The 15,638-nt window shown below is 49.9% G+C and overlaps 3 protein-coding genes and 1 long non-coding RNA gene across 7 annotated transcripts in view; 2 read left to right on the forward strand and 2 right to left on the reverse strand.

Moving 5' to 3' along the window:
* Positions 1–1,842: 1,842 nt before the first annotated feature.
* On the forward strand, positions 1,843–8,970 carry dlk2 (delta-like 2 homolog (Drosophila)). The gene is made up of 7 exons (XM_016666580.1): positions 1,843–2,139; positions 3,993–4,152; positions 5,088–5,196; positions 6,644–6,701; positions 7,168–7,298; positions 7,387–7,528; positions 7,692–8,970. The coding sequence occupies exons 1-7, from the start codon at positions 2,024–2,026 to the stop codon at positions 8,371–8,373; spliced, it is 1,398 nt and encodes a 465-aa protein (XP_016522066.1). The 5' UTR covers positions 1,843–2,023; the 3' UTR covers positions 8,374–8,970.
* LOC107834748 (uncharacterized) lies at positions 3,193–6,571 on the reverse strand. Its single transcript, XR_001660563.1, has 2 exons — positions 5,051–6,571; positions 3,193–4,851 (listed from the first exon to the last, which is right to left on the reverse strand). It is a non-coding gene; the product is annotated as an uncharacterized LOC107834748 (long non-coding RNA).
* On the reverse strand, positions 8,775–11,940 carry lrrc73 (leucine rich repeat containing 73). 2 transcript variants are annotated; one of them, XR_475358.2, is made up of 8 exons: positions 11,828–11,919; positions 11,208–11,534; positions 10,973–11,133; positions 10,420–10,542; positions 10,250–10,350; positions 9,951–10,167; positions 9,202–9,340; positions 8,775–9,077 (listed from the first exon to the last, which is right to left on the reverse strand). XR_475358.2 is itself a non-coding variant. In XM_007542946.2 (7 exons), exons 2-7 carry the CDS (start codon positions 11,477–11,479, stop codon positions 9,270–9,272), a joined length of 945 nt encoding a protein of 314 aa, XP_007543008.1. In that variant the 5' UTR covers positions 11,480–11,534; positions 11,852–11,940; the 3' UTR covers positions 9,202–9,269. The 2 variants fall into 2 exon arrangements, 1 of the variants encoding a protein (XP_007543008.1); XM_007542946.2 differs by lacking the exon at positions 8,775–9,077 and having other exon boundaries at positions 11,852–11,940.
* Positions 11,941–11,970: 30 nt separating this feature from the next.
* The window catches only part of mea1 (male-enhanced antigen 1), a 5,021-nt gene continuing 1,353 nt past the window's right edge, over positions 11,971–15,638 (forward strand). Inside the window, exons 1-3 of one of the 3 annotated variants that reach the window (XM_016666581.1) lie at positions 11,971–12,052; positions 13,800–14,081; positions 14,159–14,267. In XM_016666581.1, the coding sequence (XP_016522067.1) occupies positions 13,815–14,081; positions 14,159–14,267 (376 nt within the window). In that variant the 5' untranslated portion in view covers positions 11,971–12,052; positions 13,800–13,814. Of the gene's footprint in view, positions 12,053–13,311; positions 13,430–13,799; positions 14,082–14,158; positions 14,268–15,638 lie in introns of those variants that run through there. The other 2 variants (XM_007542943.2, XM_016666582.1) reach the window with 2 other exon arrangements.

Below are 15,638 nucleotides of genomic sequence, written 5' to 3' on the forward strand. Positions count from 1 at the left end.
TTGACCAGTTGATTTCTGGGTGCTGATTTCCTTAATTTTGGGGGATCGTGATTGGCTGATACTTACATGTGAAGCCCATATTATCCTCTTATCCCCTGATCTTTTCTTCATCAACAAAGGTTTATAAATCAGCCTCTGTCCTCTTCTGCTCTGCAGTGAGAGGTTTGATTGACAGACCCACCAGGTCAAGTCTGAACATTTACAGTTAACAATATTCACCCCACTGTGGCAAACTCAGACTTCCTTGCTATATTTAGCAACATTTCAGACAAAAAAATTCATATCAGCCAAAATCAAAATGGGCCAGATCGGCCAGAAAACTGCAATCGGTGCAGCCCTACACACATATTTATGACATTCTTTGATTAAATTAATTTATCTTAAGCATTACTCCAATGGTTAAAAATTGTATTTATATCAGGTAAGTCTTTCTCCCCTGAGAATGTGGACCGGTACCGGTACTGGACGGATTCTGAGCCTTCAAATGATTTCAACAGAAGTTTCACATAACTTAGAAGTTGATGTAAGAATGTTTGTTTTAGCCACAAAATGCTTCTGCTCAGCAGCAAAGAAATCCCCAACTACAGCACAGAGCAGCTCAGGGGGCGTTTTGAAGCCAAAAATACCTCAGAAATATACAGAACCACCATGAGAATCAACTCATTTAAAGTTTTAACTCATTTTCACACAAACACAAAGAGCCTAGCATGAATGTCTGGCTGTTGAACTGGACCGGTCCAGGTCGCTATCAGGCTAATTTACTATTAGCAGCTTTACTAATCTTTACATCACCAAGGCTCATTAAAACAAACCTTTATCTGGGCTGTTTTCTATTCTTCCTCTTTCTTCTCTCCCTCCCTGAAGGATAAGTCCTTTTCTGAGACATTGTTTCGCTAACTTAGCTTCTGACCGGAGCTTTGGACGTTTGGATGCTTATTGCAGCTCATGTTACCGGCAGAGCGTGCGGTACCTACCGCGGCCACCAGACTATCAGGCTATATTTTATCTATAAAATAATAATTTCTACAAACATTATATCAAATATATATTATTGTAAAAACAAATCACTTCATGATGAAATTGTGTGTTTTGATATTATAACAACAGAAATTATTACAAAAAAAAAAAAAAAATCAGCTCCACTGAGGGGGCCCCTTAGTGGCACTGGGGCCCTAAGCAGCTGCTTAGTTTGCTTATGCCTTGGGCCGGCCCTGACAGACAAGAACGCATTTTAATATATTCGTAACCAGTGGTTCTCTTCTGGTCCTGGTTCTGGTTCTGTAACAAGTTGTCTCTCAGGACAAGTCGTCTCTCAGGACAAGTCGTCCTGGTTGCAGCGAGTCTGAACCTGCTGGGATGCTGGGACGACAGCAGGTCCAAATCGGAGCCAGGAACAGAACCGGGCTGGCTCTGGTACCAGCAGCACGTCTGATGTTGGAGTGATCGCTGTCTGTCTCTGAGTCCAATCAACACCTGAACTCACCTGAGACGCGACATCTGATCTAACAACACACACTCTAGGAACCTGGCTCCGCCCACACACACGTCTTCTGAGAGAGAGTGTTTCGCTGTGTTTGTTTGTAATACTTTGTTGGGACCATTTTCCTGACATATACTTCGCTGTGGGGACCAATTGCTCTTTGTGGGACCAAAGCCTGGTCCCACAAGGGGAAACGCTGTTTTTGGGTCGGGGGTCAGATTTAGGACTAAGTGTGAGTTGAGTTTTGGTTGGGGTTAGGATTAGGATAAGGGTTAGGCTGTAGAAATGAATGGAAGTCAATGGAAAGTCCCCACAAAGATAGCCATGTAAACGTGTGTGTGTGTGTGTCAATGTGTGTGTGTCGGGGTCGCACCCAGCAGAGGGGGAGTGTTTATTGGGCGAGTGTCGTCTCATCGTTCGCTTCAGATTAAAGCAGACACCCTTAGGAGCAGCATGTGTCAGTTTCTCTGTGTGTGTCAGAGTGTGTGTTAATGTGTGTGTGTCAGAGTGTGTGTTCATGTGTGTGTGTCAGAGTGCGTGTTCATGTGTGTGTGTCAGAGTGTGTGTTCATGCATGTTAAACAGGGAGCAAACAATCTGGCCGGCGGCTGCAGATCCAGGAGGTTTTCACAACAGCAGGAAGGAGAAACTCAGCTCAAGGTAAGAAGAGTTTCCTCTGCTACAGGTCCTGGTTCTGGTTCTGGATTTCTTTCTGGATCTGGATCTGGTTCTGAACCTGGTCCCCTGGTTTTGGTTCTCGCTCTGGTTCTGGATCTGGATCTGAATCTGGTTCTGGACCTGGTCCCCTGGTTCTGGTTTTCACTCTGTTTCTTGACCCAGCCCCCTGGTTCTGGTTCTGGACCTGGAAAGCTCCCCCTTGTCAGAGGCTGGTGATCCTGCACCACAGGGGGTGCTGCAGGTCGTGTTTTAGGAGCAAAGGTCCAGATAGCAGCTCCGGTGTGTAGGAGGAAGTGGGTGAGGAGAGTTCAGCTCAGCTCTCTGATTGGTCGTATTTGAGCATCATGTGACCCATTCTCTGCTCCGTCATTGGACAGCAGCCAGTAGAAAACACCCTTAGAAGCACATCAACAAGATGGAAACCCTTCATTATTCCTGAAGCTGTGGGGAAGCTCCAAAATTAATCAGCTGAGTTTGACCCTCCGGACCAGCAGAGGGCCTCGCAATATGCTTACTGCAATATTTGCAGGTCTACTTTATGTACGGTTACAAATGTCAATTTAAAATTTTAAATATTTACACATACAAAGAGCCTCAGTGAAAACATGTTTATTCTTAATTCTTTGGTGCAAAAAATGGATTGAAAATCAATTTATTCACTATTCACAGATATTTCACAACGAGATATTAAGATACATGAAAAAACCTCATGAGAGCCTGATGGCCAGGCCATGAGGAAGGCTTACAGTATTCAGTTATACCGCATGAACTGATTAGTACATTAAAGTAACGCAAAACCTATTGCGAGGTAATGCAAAAGTTTTGTGAGGGAACCCAAAAGAAAAATATTTCCCCATCTCCCCTGGAGGGCTCCATACTTCCAGGTTCTGTTCATCTTTGATGGCCTGGATGAGAGCAGACTTCCGCTGGACTTCCACAACAAGGAGATCCTGACTGAGGCTACAGAGTCCAGCTCAGTGGATATTCTGCTGACAAACCTCATCAGGGGGAAACTGCTTCCCTCTGCTCTCCTCTGGATAACCACACGACCTGCAGCAGCCAATCAGATCCCTCCTCAGTGTGTTGGCATGGTGACAGAGGTCAGAGGGTTCAATGACCCCCAGAAGGAGGAGTACTTCAGGAAGAGATTCAGAGATGAGCAGCAGGCCAGCAGGATCATCTCCCACATGAAGACGTCACGAAGCCTCCACATCATGTGCCACATCCCAGTCTTCTGCTGGATCACTGCTACAGTTCTGGAGGATGTGCTGGAGACCAGAGAGGGAGGAGAGCTGCCCAGAACCCTGACTGAGATGTACATCCACTTCCTGGTGGTTCAGACCAAAGTGAAGAAGGTCAAGTACGATGGAGGAGCTGAAACAGCTTTTCTAGTGGTGAACTCTGAACATGAACTGTCCAGTCTGAAAGAGGACCGTTCTGTTGAAGGGGGAACTTGTTTAGACACTCCAGGTTTTATGTCCTTAGTCCTGGTCATGTGACTGATTATCTGCCCTCTGATTGGCCTGTGCTGCTGTGTGTGTTAACTGCAGAAGTGTTCGTCAGAGGCGTGATATGGAGTGAGAAGGAGTGAGTTTGTGGAGAGATGATGGAGAATGTTTGCTCTGACTCACTCTCCCACTAACCAACCACCTGTTGCTTTCTCTCCAGCACACACTCCCCTCATTCTTCTCTCCCCAGAGCAAACACACTGAAAGAAAGGCTCTGAGTGTGTGTGTGTGTATGTGTGTATGTGTGTGTGTGTGTGCGCTCGCTGTGGTATGCAAGCCACACGAATGCTGTCGGTAATCTAGGCATGTCCCTTCCTGTCTCTGCAGAGGCCGTGTGCTTCCCTGGAATCTCTGGAAAAGTGATCCGCTCCTTGTTTTCCTGCCTGACAGTCGACCGTGTGGGCACAGTGACCCGGACCGCCGTCACCACGGCAACAAGACTGAAGGAAACAGAGAGCGGGAAGAAGAAGAGGAGGAAGAAGAACAGGTAGGTCACATGACCTGATCAGGAAGTGGAGCGTCCTGGATCCTGCCAGTTCTCGATGTGTCCCTGGTGTGTAGAAGCAGTGACACACCTAGCAGCTTCAGGACAATGTCCCTGGAGGACAGGAGGACTCCTGGTCTGGAGGAACATCCACTCCCTGCTGTACCAAAGGTTTGGTTGAGACAGAGGAGGAGGGTCCAGTTGCTGGACAAACCTGCCCTTTACAGAGATTGTTGTCCATGTTGGGGGAAAGAGTAAAAGAAGGTTGGACATTTGGAAAAGTTTGACGTGGAGCAGCATGGGATGCAGGACTGGAACCCAAGACATGTCCCTCGGTCCGTTTGAAGTTCAGCTCACAGTGTCCTGCAGGACTGTCCCTCGCTGGCAGCTTAAGTTTCACCCATTTGATGTTGGACGGACCTCAGTGGCAGCTCAACTTCACTCGCATTGCAGCGACGCCTCCAACCTGCAGACGTCCGGAAAAATCTCCTTGGCTCAGGGTCACTCCAGGACAGAAAGAGGACCTCACAGAGTGACCAGATCATCTCTGGGGTCTAATGTCTACAGCCGGATGTCGGGGGCCCAGCTGAACCAGGAGTAATACAAGGAGTCCAGCTGTTGGTCCAGAGGATCCTCCTGATGTTTTCTGGACAAATTCTCGAGCTTCCAGTTTGGAAGGCCCAACTTCCCAACTTGATTACACTATTTATGACACAATGAACACATGAAATCTAAGATGTCCGATATTATTTCCAGATCCATGCACCAACTTCTGAGCTAAAAGAAACAGCTAGAATGCTAACACAACAAATAGCATGCTAAAGCTGCATTCCATTTACATCAGGAATAACTAACAGTGCTGTAGTTGGTTCTGTCCTCACATGAGGACAGGTGGACTCACCTGGTCTACGTCTCACCATGTCCTCCTCCTGTTGCAGGACGGCCTCTCTGCAGCCAACATGTTGGCGATCCGAGGTGCGGGCGTCCTGCTCCTGCTGAGCTGCGTGCGCCTCATGTTCTTAGCCCCGCCCCTCTGTGCAGGTGAAGGTAGGTCACATGACCCAGGTACACCTGAGGTTCTGCTTCCTCTGAAGGTTCCTAACGGCGGAGAGGGTCCAGGTCTGGGCATGATCTGCAGACTCCTGCAGGAAACCTGGGCTTATAAACAGGAAGTCTGGGCTGTAATGGAACAACCAGAAGGTTCTGTCTGATCATCAATAATCCTGATCTGTTCTTGATCAGGAAGCGATGTTTATGAACAACAACCAACCTGATTAATTCACCTTGAAACCAAAAGAAAACACATTTATTAATAATTATCTTCTCTAGTTCCAACAGGAATCCTTGAACTTCCTGTTTTAGTCTCCTTTATTGATTATCAAACTGATTTTCATGGACATGAAAAACGTTTTTCTTCCTGTAACTTCCTGGCTGCTCCCTCTAACTTCCTCCACAATGAAGACGGGAAGCTGCTCATCCTCACAGTGTTCCCGTTTCTGGATTCACCAGTTTTCCTGAACCAGTTCCTGCTGTAAGGCCAGGAGTTTGACCTCTGACCTTTGACAGGCGATGGGTCGCGTGGCGGACCGCTTGCTTTGCCCACCAGTTGTTGTGCCAGCGATCGGGTCGGATTACCGAGACGTTCCTTGGAACAATCCAGCTCCATTCCAGTTGAAACCCAATCCAGCTGGCAGCTGCACTCCGAGGCCAGAGGTCAGAGGTTACGGTCTAAACACGGAGCAAACCTGTCATCAACCTCTGACAGAGTCCCACCAATCAGAGACACTACTGGAGAATTGGTTCTGAACCGGATCAGCAGCAGAACCAGGAAACATTTCTGCTGCTGATTCCAGGTTCAGACCAGAACACATTTCCTTTAATTATTGAGGCAACAGGAAAGAATTCCCAGTGAATTTTCAAAATAAAATCCAGAGCCAGATTTTTCCTCTTGAGGAACAAACTTCCTGGATGAATCGAAAACTTTTCTGAATCTGCAGGGGGATGAATAGTTTCGGACTGGAGGTGTGATCCGGTGGTTTCGGGTCACATTACCGACTGGCTGCTGGAAGCTTCCCGGCTTTTAAACGGGATGGAAACGTATTCACATGTCAGGGGCACAAAGAAACTTGGAAACTTCTGGAATGTCTTTATAATTCCTAAATAACATCCAGTGACTTCCTTGCTGTGCAGCTCAGAGATGTTACAGGGAAGGACTTCCTGGACCTTTATTATGAAAGGTCCAGGAATCTTCCTGGTGGTTTCCTGTGAACTTCCGGCTGTTTCCCAGTTTCAGATTCCAGTCACTGATCAGCTGGAGAACTTTAGGTTCTGCTAAACCTGGAACTGGAACCGTTCCAGACCAGAACTGGGTTCTTAGATCAGAACTGGGTTCTTAGATCAGAACTGGGTTCCCAGCAGACACTTTATTCTGACAGGATTTATCTACTTCCTGTTTTCCCACCATTTCCTCTGATCGGTGCTGTTCTCCCCACAGGAAGCAACTGCAGCTGCAACGCTACCAACAGCCGCTGTGATGACTTTGGAGTCTGCAGGTAAAACGTCATCAGAACCAGCAGGTCAAAGGTTAAATCCCATTTCCATGGATACCGACCTGCTGAACGCTGCTGAGCCTGGTCAGATCTGGTCTCCAGGTGTAACAGGAAATCCTCCCTCAGTCTGGCTGCACCCTGTAGACCAAACGGTTTACTGATGTTCACCAGGTGCTTTTATTTTGAATGGTTCACAGTTTAAGTCAGTTCTTCCAGCTGGAAACTAGAGATCAGGCAGACCTCTGACCTGAACCTTCAGAGCAACATAAAGACGGTTCCAGAATGGGCTTTCTAAAAGCTGAAAAACATTTCCAGGATCCAGGACATTCCAGGACTAATGTCTCAGCATCAGAGAAACTCATGTTTTTTTACGGCTGCGGTGCAGAAACCACAGGAACGTTGACCTGTTTTCGTCTCCTTTCATGGTTAATTCCTCCATCTTTCCTTGAAACTTGCTGCCTGTTTCCAGGTGTGATCCGGGCTGGGACGGCGAGCTGTGCCAGCGCTGCGTGACGATGCCGGGTTGCGTGCACGGCTCCTGCCTGCAGCCGTGGCAGTGCGCGTGTCAGCCGGGCTGGGGCGGCCGATTCTGCGACAAAGGTCTCTGCGGCTCACCGACCCGTCGCAAACCCGTCAGTCTTGGTGTTTCTTGACACCGCTGCCTGTTGTGCTGTGTGTTTCCTGTCAGACCTCAGCGTGTGCTCCCAGCAGCCCTGCCTCAACGGCGCCACCTGTCTGATGGAGGACAGCGGAGACTTCCGCTGCTTGTGTCCAGACGGTTTCCATGGTCCGACCTGCCGGAAGAGGAAGGGGCCGTGTCTCCAGAGAAGGTGATCTGTAGCAACAGGTCCACAGAGTCTGAGGGTTGAAGGGCTAAGCTAACGCTAGCATGTCTCATCTCTGTTGTGATATGACTTATTGATGATCCAACGTATTTTATGGTAGTTCATTTAAAGTTCCTGGACTTTAACTCCCATCTGGTTCTGGTTCCAGGTCCCCGTGTAAAAATGGCGGCCTGTGTGAGGACGCTGACGGCTTTGCGACGGAGCTGGTGTGCCGCTGCCTCGCCGGATTCACGGGGCCCCGCTGTGAGACCGACATCGACGACTGCTTGATGGTCCCGTGTGCCAGTGGCGCCACCTGTGTGGATGGAGTGAACCGGTTCTCCTGCCTCTGCCCGGTCGGGTTCTCGGGCCGGTTCTGCACGGTCAACATGGATGACTGTGCCAGCCAGCCCTGCCGAAACGGCGGCCGCTGCCTCGACCGCGCCGGAGGCTTCCGCTGCCTCTGCCGGCCGGGATTCACCGGAACCACCTGCGAAACGCCGCCGAGCCCCGCCAACGCCAGCCCGCCGGTCTGGACCACGCGGGCCCGGGACACTGGTCACCATGACAACAGGAAGGTAAAAGTGACGGTGAAGGAGCACGGCGCCGGTGGACTGTCGGACCTGCAGCTCGTCGTTGTGTTGGTTCTGACGATCGTGTCTGTAGGCGTGGTGGCGCTGACCGCTGCTCTGGTCCTACACGCCCCCGGCCAACGCCGTGGCCACACCCCCTGCTGGTTGTCCCCATCGCCGCGCAGCAGGCGGGAGCCCGGTGACCAGCCGGAGCATCGGATCAGCTTCCTGAATGCAGCAGAACCAGAGAAAAAGAAACTCAACATAGAGGTTGTTTAGAGAGGTCAGAGGTCACAGATCCATCTGCACTGTGACATCATACGTTGATCAGATGGTTTGCAGCATAGAACCGGACCTGACTGGATCAGAACTCGCACTCTGGAAGGCGTTACCATGACGACCGTTCTTCAACAGAAACATTTCTCTGAATGGATCCCGATCCGGATCGGGTCGGGGTGGTGAACTGAGTCAGGTGGAAGTTCTGGTTCCTAGAACTGGGTTTGGACCGACTCCCCGTATGTTTTTACTCTGAGACCGGAACCGGATGCACACGAAACTGTTTTGTAAATATTGTAAGATATTCTATTTATTGCTTCTTGTACAGATTTTATTTGACCCGATTGACCCCGGTGGTCCAGCAGGGGGCGCCGATTGTCAAACATTAGCAGCAGTAGTCAGAGTTCATTTCAATGTTTATTCATTTATAAATGTCACCATTTCAAACTAAATAGTTACAAAGCTAAATATCGCTAGCTTACAAAATAAAGATTTAGTTAGCAAGTTTGCTAACTAAATCTTTAAACTGTGGCATTTAGAAGTGAAAGGACAACATGGTGAAAATACAACTGAAGAATGAGCTCGTTTTTCCTCTTATCGGCTGAATGACGGCGGTCCAGAAGTCATCAGAACTTTGCTCTGAACAAAACCAGAACCGATTCGGTCTGTCTTCAATGAATCTGTTTCACTCTGTTCTGGTTCTGGACCTGCTGAGCAGAAGTAACCAATCAGAGCCGTCCTTACCAAGCTGTAAACTGTTTTTATTGTGACATCATCGCTACAGAACAAAGCGACACCTGTCAGCAAACCCCGCCCCCTCCCCAGACCCACCAATCAGGTCAGAGCAGACAAACATTCAGTCCAGGAAGTGACAACACTCTAGCAGGAAGTGGGCATGGTCATATCTCAGCTTCAGCCAATAGGCTCTCACCTACTCCTGATGTCAGCATGACCGTGGGCAGACTGGAGTCTGTGGGGTCAAAGGTCATTCAGACTTTAGAACCAGGTTTCTGGGTTCAGACAGCCAGGTTCAGTTCGGTTCCTTTCAGCCGGGTCAATGGTACCAAAAACCCACAGAACCATAAACCAGAGGGAGAACTGGAGCCATCTGGTTCTGGTTCCACCTATCTGAACCGGGTCTGGCCCATCAGGACCCAAAGAAGTGTTTGGTTCCATCAGGGAATCGGACCCGGACTGAACTGGGTTTGGAGGTCAGAAGAACTGTCAGAACCATCAGAACCTCTTTTAAGGGTAAGATTAGCTCCTTCCTCTTAATTAAATTTTAAATATATTTAAATGACTGTATTATAAAGAATCAGTTTTAACACATTATTAATTCAAATTTTAGCCTGACTGAAACCAGAACCAGAACCCGGACCTGAGTAGAACCACAGAATAAGAATAATAAATACAAATTGAATATTAATGTGTTGAAACAGCATAATGCTGCCAGAACTGGAGCCAATTAACACCAGACAGAACACTAAACTCCTACGATCCAGAGAACATGTAAACACCACACAGAGGTTGGCCGGTTCTGGTCCGGGTCCAACAAAACCGGCTCTGCTTTCAGCCCTTACTGCTGTGGGGGAGCCAGGGGAGGGGCTTCTCTCTGATTGGCTGCAGGGCGCTGCTGGGGGCGTGGCCTGGCGGAGGGGGCGGACCCTCCCGGCCGTCCTCCTCCCCTTCAGACAGCAGGTCGCTGATCTGCTGCTGGAGCTCCGAACTCACTTCATTCTCGGCCAGAACCAGAACCCGAAGGCAGGTGGGGTAGTTCTCCACCATGTCCAGGAACACCTGCAGAACAGAACCAGAACCGGTGCTGTCAGCCTGCTGAGGAAGAGGAGGAAGAATATGGTGAGAAGCTGCAGCTGCTGACCTGCGCCGACTGGTTGGTCAGTCCGGTTCCCTCCAGGTCCAGAACCTCCAGGGTTCTACTGGATGCCACGGCAACCGCTAGCATGGCCGCAATCTGGTCCCCTGCAGATAGAACTGGACCCATCAGTACCAGACCCAGACCAGGTTCTGGTTCCGGATCCGGTTCCTTACCCAGTGGGTTGTAGTCCAGGTTGAGGACCCGGAGCTGGGAGCTGTGAGCCACTGCCACCGAGAACCGGGCCCAGGCCTTGGTTGTGATCCGCGGGTTGGCGCTGAGAGTCAGCTCTCTGAGTCCTGGAGGGGCAGACCGGACCGAACCGGTTCTGGTTAGCAACAGGTTGCTTTGGAAGTGGTTGGTTAAAGGTTCATAACTGGTCAAAAACTGATTAACATTTGGGTGATCAAGCTGCTTAGTAACGGCTTAATAAAGGGTTAGTTACAGGTTGATCACAGGTTCATTAATAGTTAATTATTTGTTAAAATCATAGGTTAATAACTGGATAATCCCACATGAATAACAGGTTAAGCCCAGGTGTTAACAGCTGTAGCATTAAGATGTTGGAAGGAGTGAAGAAAAGTAAAATCTTCCTGTAAACTGATTGGTGATTAATCTTCTAGATGATCTGGATCACCTGGTGTCACCTGGACTGCAGGTGTGTCATCATCAGCTCTAGGAGAATGTGGTGCGTTCAGGGCCCCTGGGGAACCGGAGCCTAAGTCCTACCTGACTTGGCTCCGTCCGGCGGAAGCATCCCGCAGATCAGCGCCAGCGCCGCGTCCCCCAGCAGGCAGTCGCCCAGGTCCAGGCAGACCAGCGCCGGGTGGGCGGCCAGTGCCGGGTTCAGGGCCTCCAGGCCGGCGTCCAGCAGCGGGCTGCCGTGGAGGCTGGAGGGGGGAGCACAAGCCGTCACTGACCAATCAGGCCGCCAGGCCCGGCCAATCAGGTGGCGGCTACTTACAACAGAGTCTGCAGGGAACGGTTGGCCGCCAAGGCGTCCGCCAGGTGGCGCGCGCGGCCGATGCTGGAGACCACGCCCAGGTTGAGGTTGAGCTGCACCAGGCAGCGCGAGGCGGCCACGCCGCGGCAGACCCGGCCGAAGTCCCGGTCCGACAGCCGGCAGCCGCGGACCGACAGCAGCCGGACCCCGTCCTCCCGCAGCCGGTCGCAGATATCCTGAACCTCGGCCGCCGACAGCGGCTCCCCGCTGACCTGGATGGAGGCCGCCAGCATCCGGACTGGCAGCACTGGGAGCACTGGGCGGGTGGAGGGGAGGTTACTGGGTCAACTGGAACAAAACCAAACACAAACCAAACTGCACCAAACGTCTGAGGAATCATAACCAGAACATCCAGAACCAGAAGCAGCACAGGGATCAGGAGGTTCTGAGGCGGCCGGTTTCGGTTCTGGTCCGGTGGTTCATCATTTCACCATGGATCTGATCAGAACCTGCCTTGTAGGATATTAATAAAGTCTCCAGAACCTCAGCTGACCTCAGAACCGAACCGTGCCGAGCCAATCAGAGAGCAGGACCAGCTGATCGACTCTCTGATTGGCTCTCCGCTCAATCAGTCAATTAACCTGAGAGGCGATTGATCAGCTCACGCGCAGAGCGGGCACACGGTCACGCGCTGATGTCATCATTCCACGGTTCCGCCGCAAGCCAGAGCAGGTTCGGGTCCAACGGGACGGCGAGCATCAGTACCGGTTCTGATTCTGACCCGGGCGGCCTGGGGCTCCTGCAGCCGGGCAGCAGCGCTGTTGGTCGGGCAGAGGGAGTCCGGGCGTCCCGGTGTGTTCCTGCAGGTGAGCAGCTTTACTACGAATCACAGATAGGACAGACAGGAGGATTCACTCTGAGCAGAAAAGCCTGACCTGCTGAACCGCCATTACACAACATTTTGCTATAAATGAATAAGAGCGCGTGAATATACCTAATTGTTATGTTTTAATTAAAGTTAAATAAAAGTTAATCTGACCAATGAAGATGAAACTGAACAAGCTTCATCGGAGTGACTCCTCTTCAATGTTGGAGGATTAGCTGTGACGTAGCTTCCGGTGACGATCCTCTACGAGTTCCGTCGCTATAGAAACCAGTATATCTGACAGGGCCAGACATGGCCAGGGACGTGAAGTTCTGTTGGGCTCTGCAGGGACGGTTCTGTGTCTGGGCATGTGTGATGACGTCACTCTTTGTTTTTGCTATGGAACCAAAACAGGAAACAAGATCAAACAGAAAATTCTGGTTCTGGATTACAGGAGCAGAACCTTTTACAGGTCCAGAAAAAAAATGAAAACAACTGAATGAATCCATTAATATCTGCAGCATTCTGGGAAAGAAGAAGGTGAACTTTGAACTCCTGACAGGTCATGACCTCCAGTCCCCAGATGAGCCAATCAGACTGCTGAAACATTAGCAGTTTTCTGGAGTATCTGCTGGTACTAGCTTTCAGAACTGCTTCTGAATTAATCTCAAGGTTCTGAAGAACCTAGAAATAAAGATTAGAAGCTTTGGGAAAATCTGAGAAAAATCTATTTTAATTGAGTTCCTGAAAAATAAAACTATTTTGAACTCCTCAGTAGAAGGTTGTGAATATTAAATAATTTCTGTTATAATTTCTGTACAGCCTGAGGTTTTGTGGTGGTTCTGTTTGACCTGGTCTGGTCTTACTGAATCCAGATAAGGCTTGAACCATCATGTGGATCCAAATAAAATCACTGTGGTTCTGGTTCTTTATCCCAGAATCGGCTGAAGCCAAACGTTTAAATCTGTGTAGTTTTTATTTTCTTGAAGACGATCAGAAACTTCCGGTTCTTCAGGGGAAAGTGACGGGTTTGCTGTTCTCTGGCGCCACCCTGTGGCTTCCTTTAGCCTCTCCCTGACCAAAGAAGAACCAAAGTTCAGTTTCTATGGAGGTTCCGGATGTTATTTTTATTATTTTACTGCGAAGTTCATTTATTACAATCTACTTCACATAATGTCTTCACTCTGGTTGTTGTCTGATAGGAAACGCCATCTGTTTTTCTTTTGTTCAATAAAGTTTGTCAAAAAAAAGTTTTCTGAAAAGCACTTCCGTTGCTACATGTGACGCACCCGGAAGTGTTGATGCATCACCCGCTGCGCCTAGCAGCAGAGGCTAACGGCTAACTCCAGGTGAAGCAGACCCAGAGAGGTGAGGACAGGTGAAGACAAGAGGTTATGTTGGGAGATACCAACTACGGGACTCACCAGCTAGCTAACAAGCTAACCATCAAATGATCTGGAGACTGGCAGCTGCTAGCTGTGTTAGCCGTTAGCTTCTGCTGTTCTCCACCTTCATCAGGTAGCGGCGGTTCCGACCGCTGGTTCTGGTCTGAGGAGAGGAACCGCGGCCGGAGCCGGAGCTGACGGCGGGCCATGGAAGGAGTCAGAACCAGCAGAACCACCGGGTTCTACTGGTTCTGACCCAGTGTAGGATCACTGGATTCTGCTACAGGATGTATTGCTTCCTCTGAAGGAGAAGTTCTCTCCGCCAGCCCGTCTCACCCTGCCTGTCCCCCTGTCTGTCCGCAGGGCTGCGTCTGGTGGATGGAAGTGTGCCGCTCAGCGATGGGACCAGAGAGAGTGCTGCCGAGCTCAGAGGACGAGCTGGGGGAGGACGAGCGTCCGGTGGACGGGGCGGTGCTGCCTGGGGGTGAGGACGGGGTGGAGGAAGAAGAGGAGGAGGAGAGCGGCGGGGGGTACTACTACCAGCCTCTGAACCAGGACCCGGACGGACCCGGGGAGCCGGAGGAGGAGGACAGGGGGGACACGTCCCACTCGGAGCAGCTGCAGCAGCTGCAGCACAGGATAGAGGTGAGATCTGCCCAGCAACAGGTGACGCAGCTCTCCCACCTGCTGACGTGCACCGTCTCACCTGCGTGTCCCTGCAGGTGATGGGTCTGCACCTACCTGAAGCTCCGCCCCCAGACAGCGACGAGGAGGAGGACCCGGAGGGGGCGGCGGCTCAAAGCAGCCGAACGTCCATCCCCATGGATCCAGGTGAGACGTCCAGACAGGTTAGATCAGGGGTCCCCAAACTTTTTCCTGTGAGGGCCACATAACTTTTCCCTTCTCTGCTGGGGGCCGGAGTCAGTTTGTAACAGAAAAAGTGTGACGATCGCAGGAGCCTAGATGTAAAAATGTATTGTTTTCCAGAAACCACAATCAAATAACCCCCTCTGGGTTCTTCACAGAAAAAATCCAGGAAGGATTATAGTCAGTATTTTCCGAATTATGAGCCGCACTGCACTGTAAACCATAACCGCAAAGTTTTTTTGTTTTTTTTTAACCAGTAAACATACACATATAAACCTGCCGCTCCAGGTTTTCCACAGCGATGCAGCAGAGGAGGGGCGGACCCAAAATCTGAGTCATAACAGGTCAATAGAATATCATTTATTACGGTTGACAAAGAAAAAGTTGCCAAGTTTAGATTTAACTGAACTGATTACGGTAGTTTCTGAACGGAAACTGTAACAGTAAAAGTGCTGATCCTTGCTACTAGCATGAGCTAAATGAGTGGTCCCCAACCTTTTTATTACCACGGACCGGTCAAGACGTGGAGATTTTGTTGCGCCCCGTGGGGGAGAGTGGAATGGGGGCGCTGTGCCAGTCCTCCAGACCAGTGGTCCCCAACCTTATTACCGTGGAGGGGGATGAACAGTCAGATCAGGCTTCTGCATGTTGGTGTTCCCGCTAAGTCCTGAATAAACCCAATTTGGTTGTCTCGGTCCTTTTATCGCAGCCTGTGGGGTTTTCCCTGACTGGGAACGAGAATACAACCTGCTGAATGTGACAGGTAGCCAATCAGAAAGCGCGGTGACGTCAGAACAGAGGGGAATCCCAAACAGCTGACGTATCGCGCAACTGTGAGTCCAGTGGATATCAGAGATGATATGTGGAAAGTTTATTATTACATGTAAAGGTCATTATTATGTTTATTCAGTTAAAATGTTAACTATGAAAAAACAGTCACCTCCAAATCATAGTGCAGCAGATGGAGCTGCTGCTCCCGTCGTCTTTCATCCACCGCCTTTTCTTTTTGTTTCGTCTTTTATCTTTTAAAATGTCTCCACAAACTGTCACTATTGCTTCTACATCGTCATCCATGTTTGGTTATTCTAAATTCCCGTTTGCTATGTTGGGGGTTTTACTGGATTATCCTCTGGAATCGGTTCGTGTTGCTCCTGCCTTGAGGCTGAACACGAACCGATCGAACCTGTTGGACTTTTATCAGCTCTGTGGTCACAGAGGTTTGGAGAATCGGCCGACATCCTTAAATCTCACAGCTCTACTCATCTCCTCTCCACTGCCCAAACGCTCTGACTCTGGTTGCTATGGTAACGTTTACATATCCCTTCAAAATAAGAT

Source organism: Poecilia formosa, unplaced genomic scaffold (assembly GCF_000485575.1).
Source record: "Poecilia formosa unplaced genomic scaffold, Poecilia_formosa-5.1.2 Scaffold745, whole genome shotgun sequence".
In the NCBI taxonomy this organism is placed as follows: domain Eukaryota; kingdom Metazoa; phylum Chordata; class Actinopteri; order Cyprinodontiformes; family Poeciliidae; genus Poecilia; species Poecilia formosa.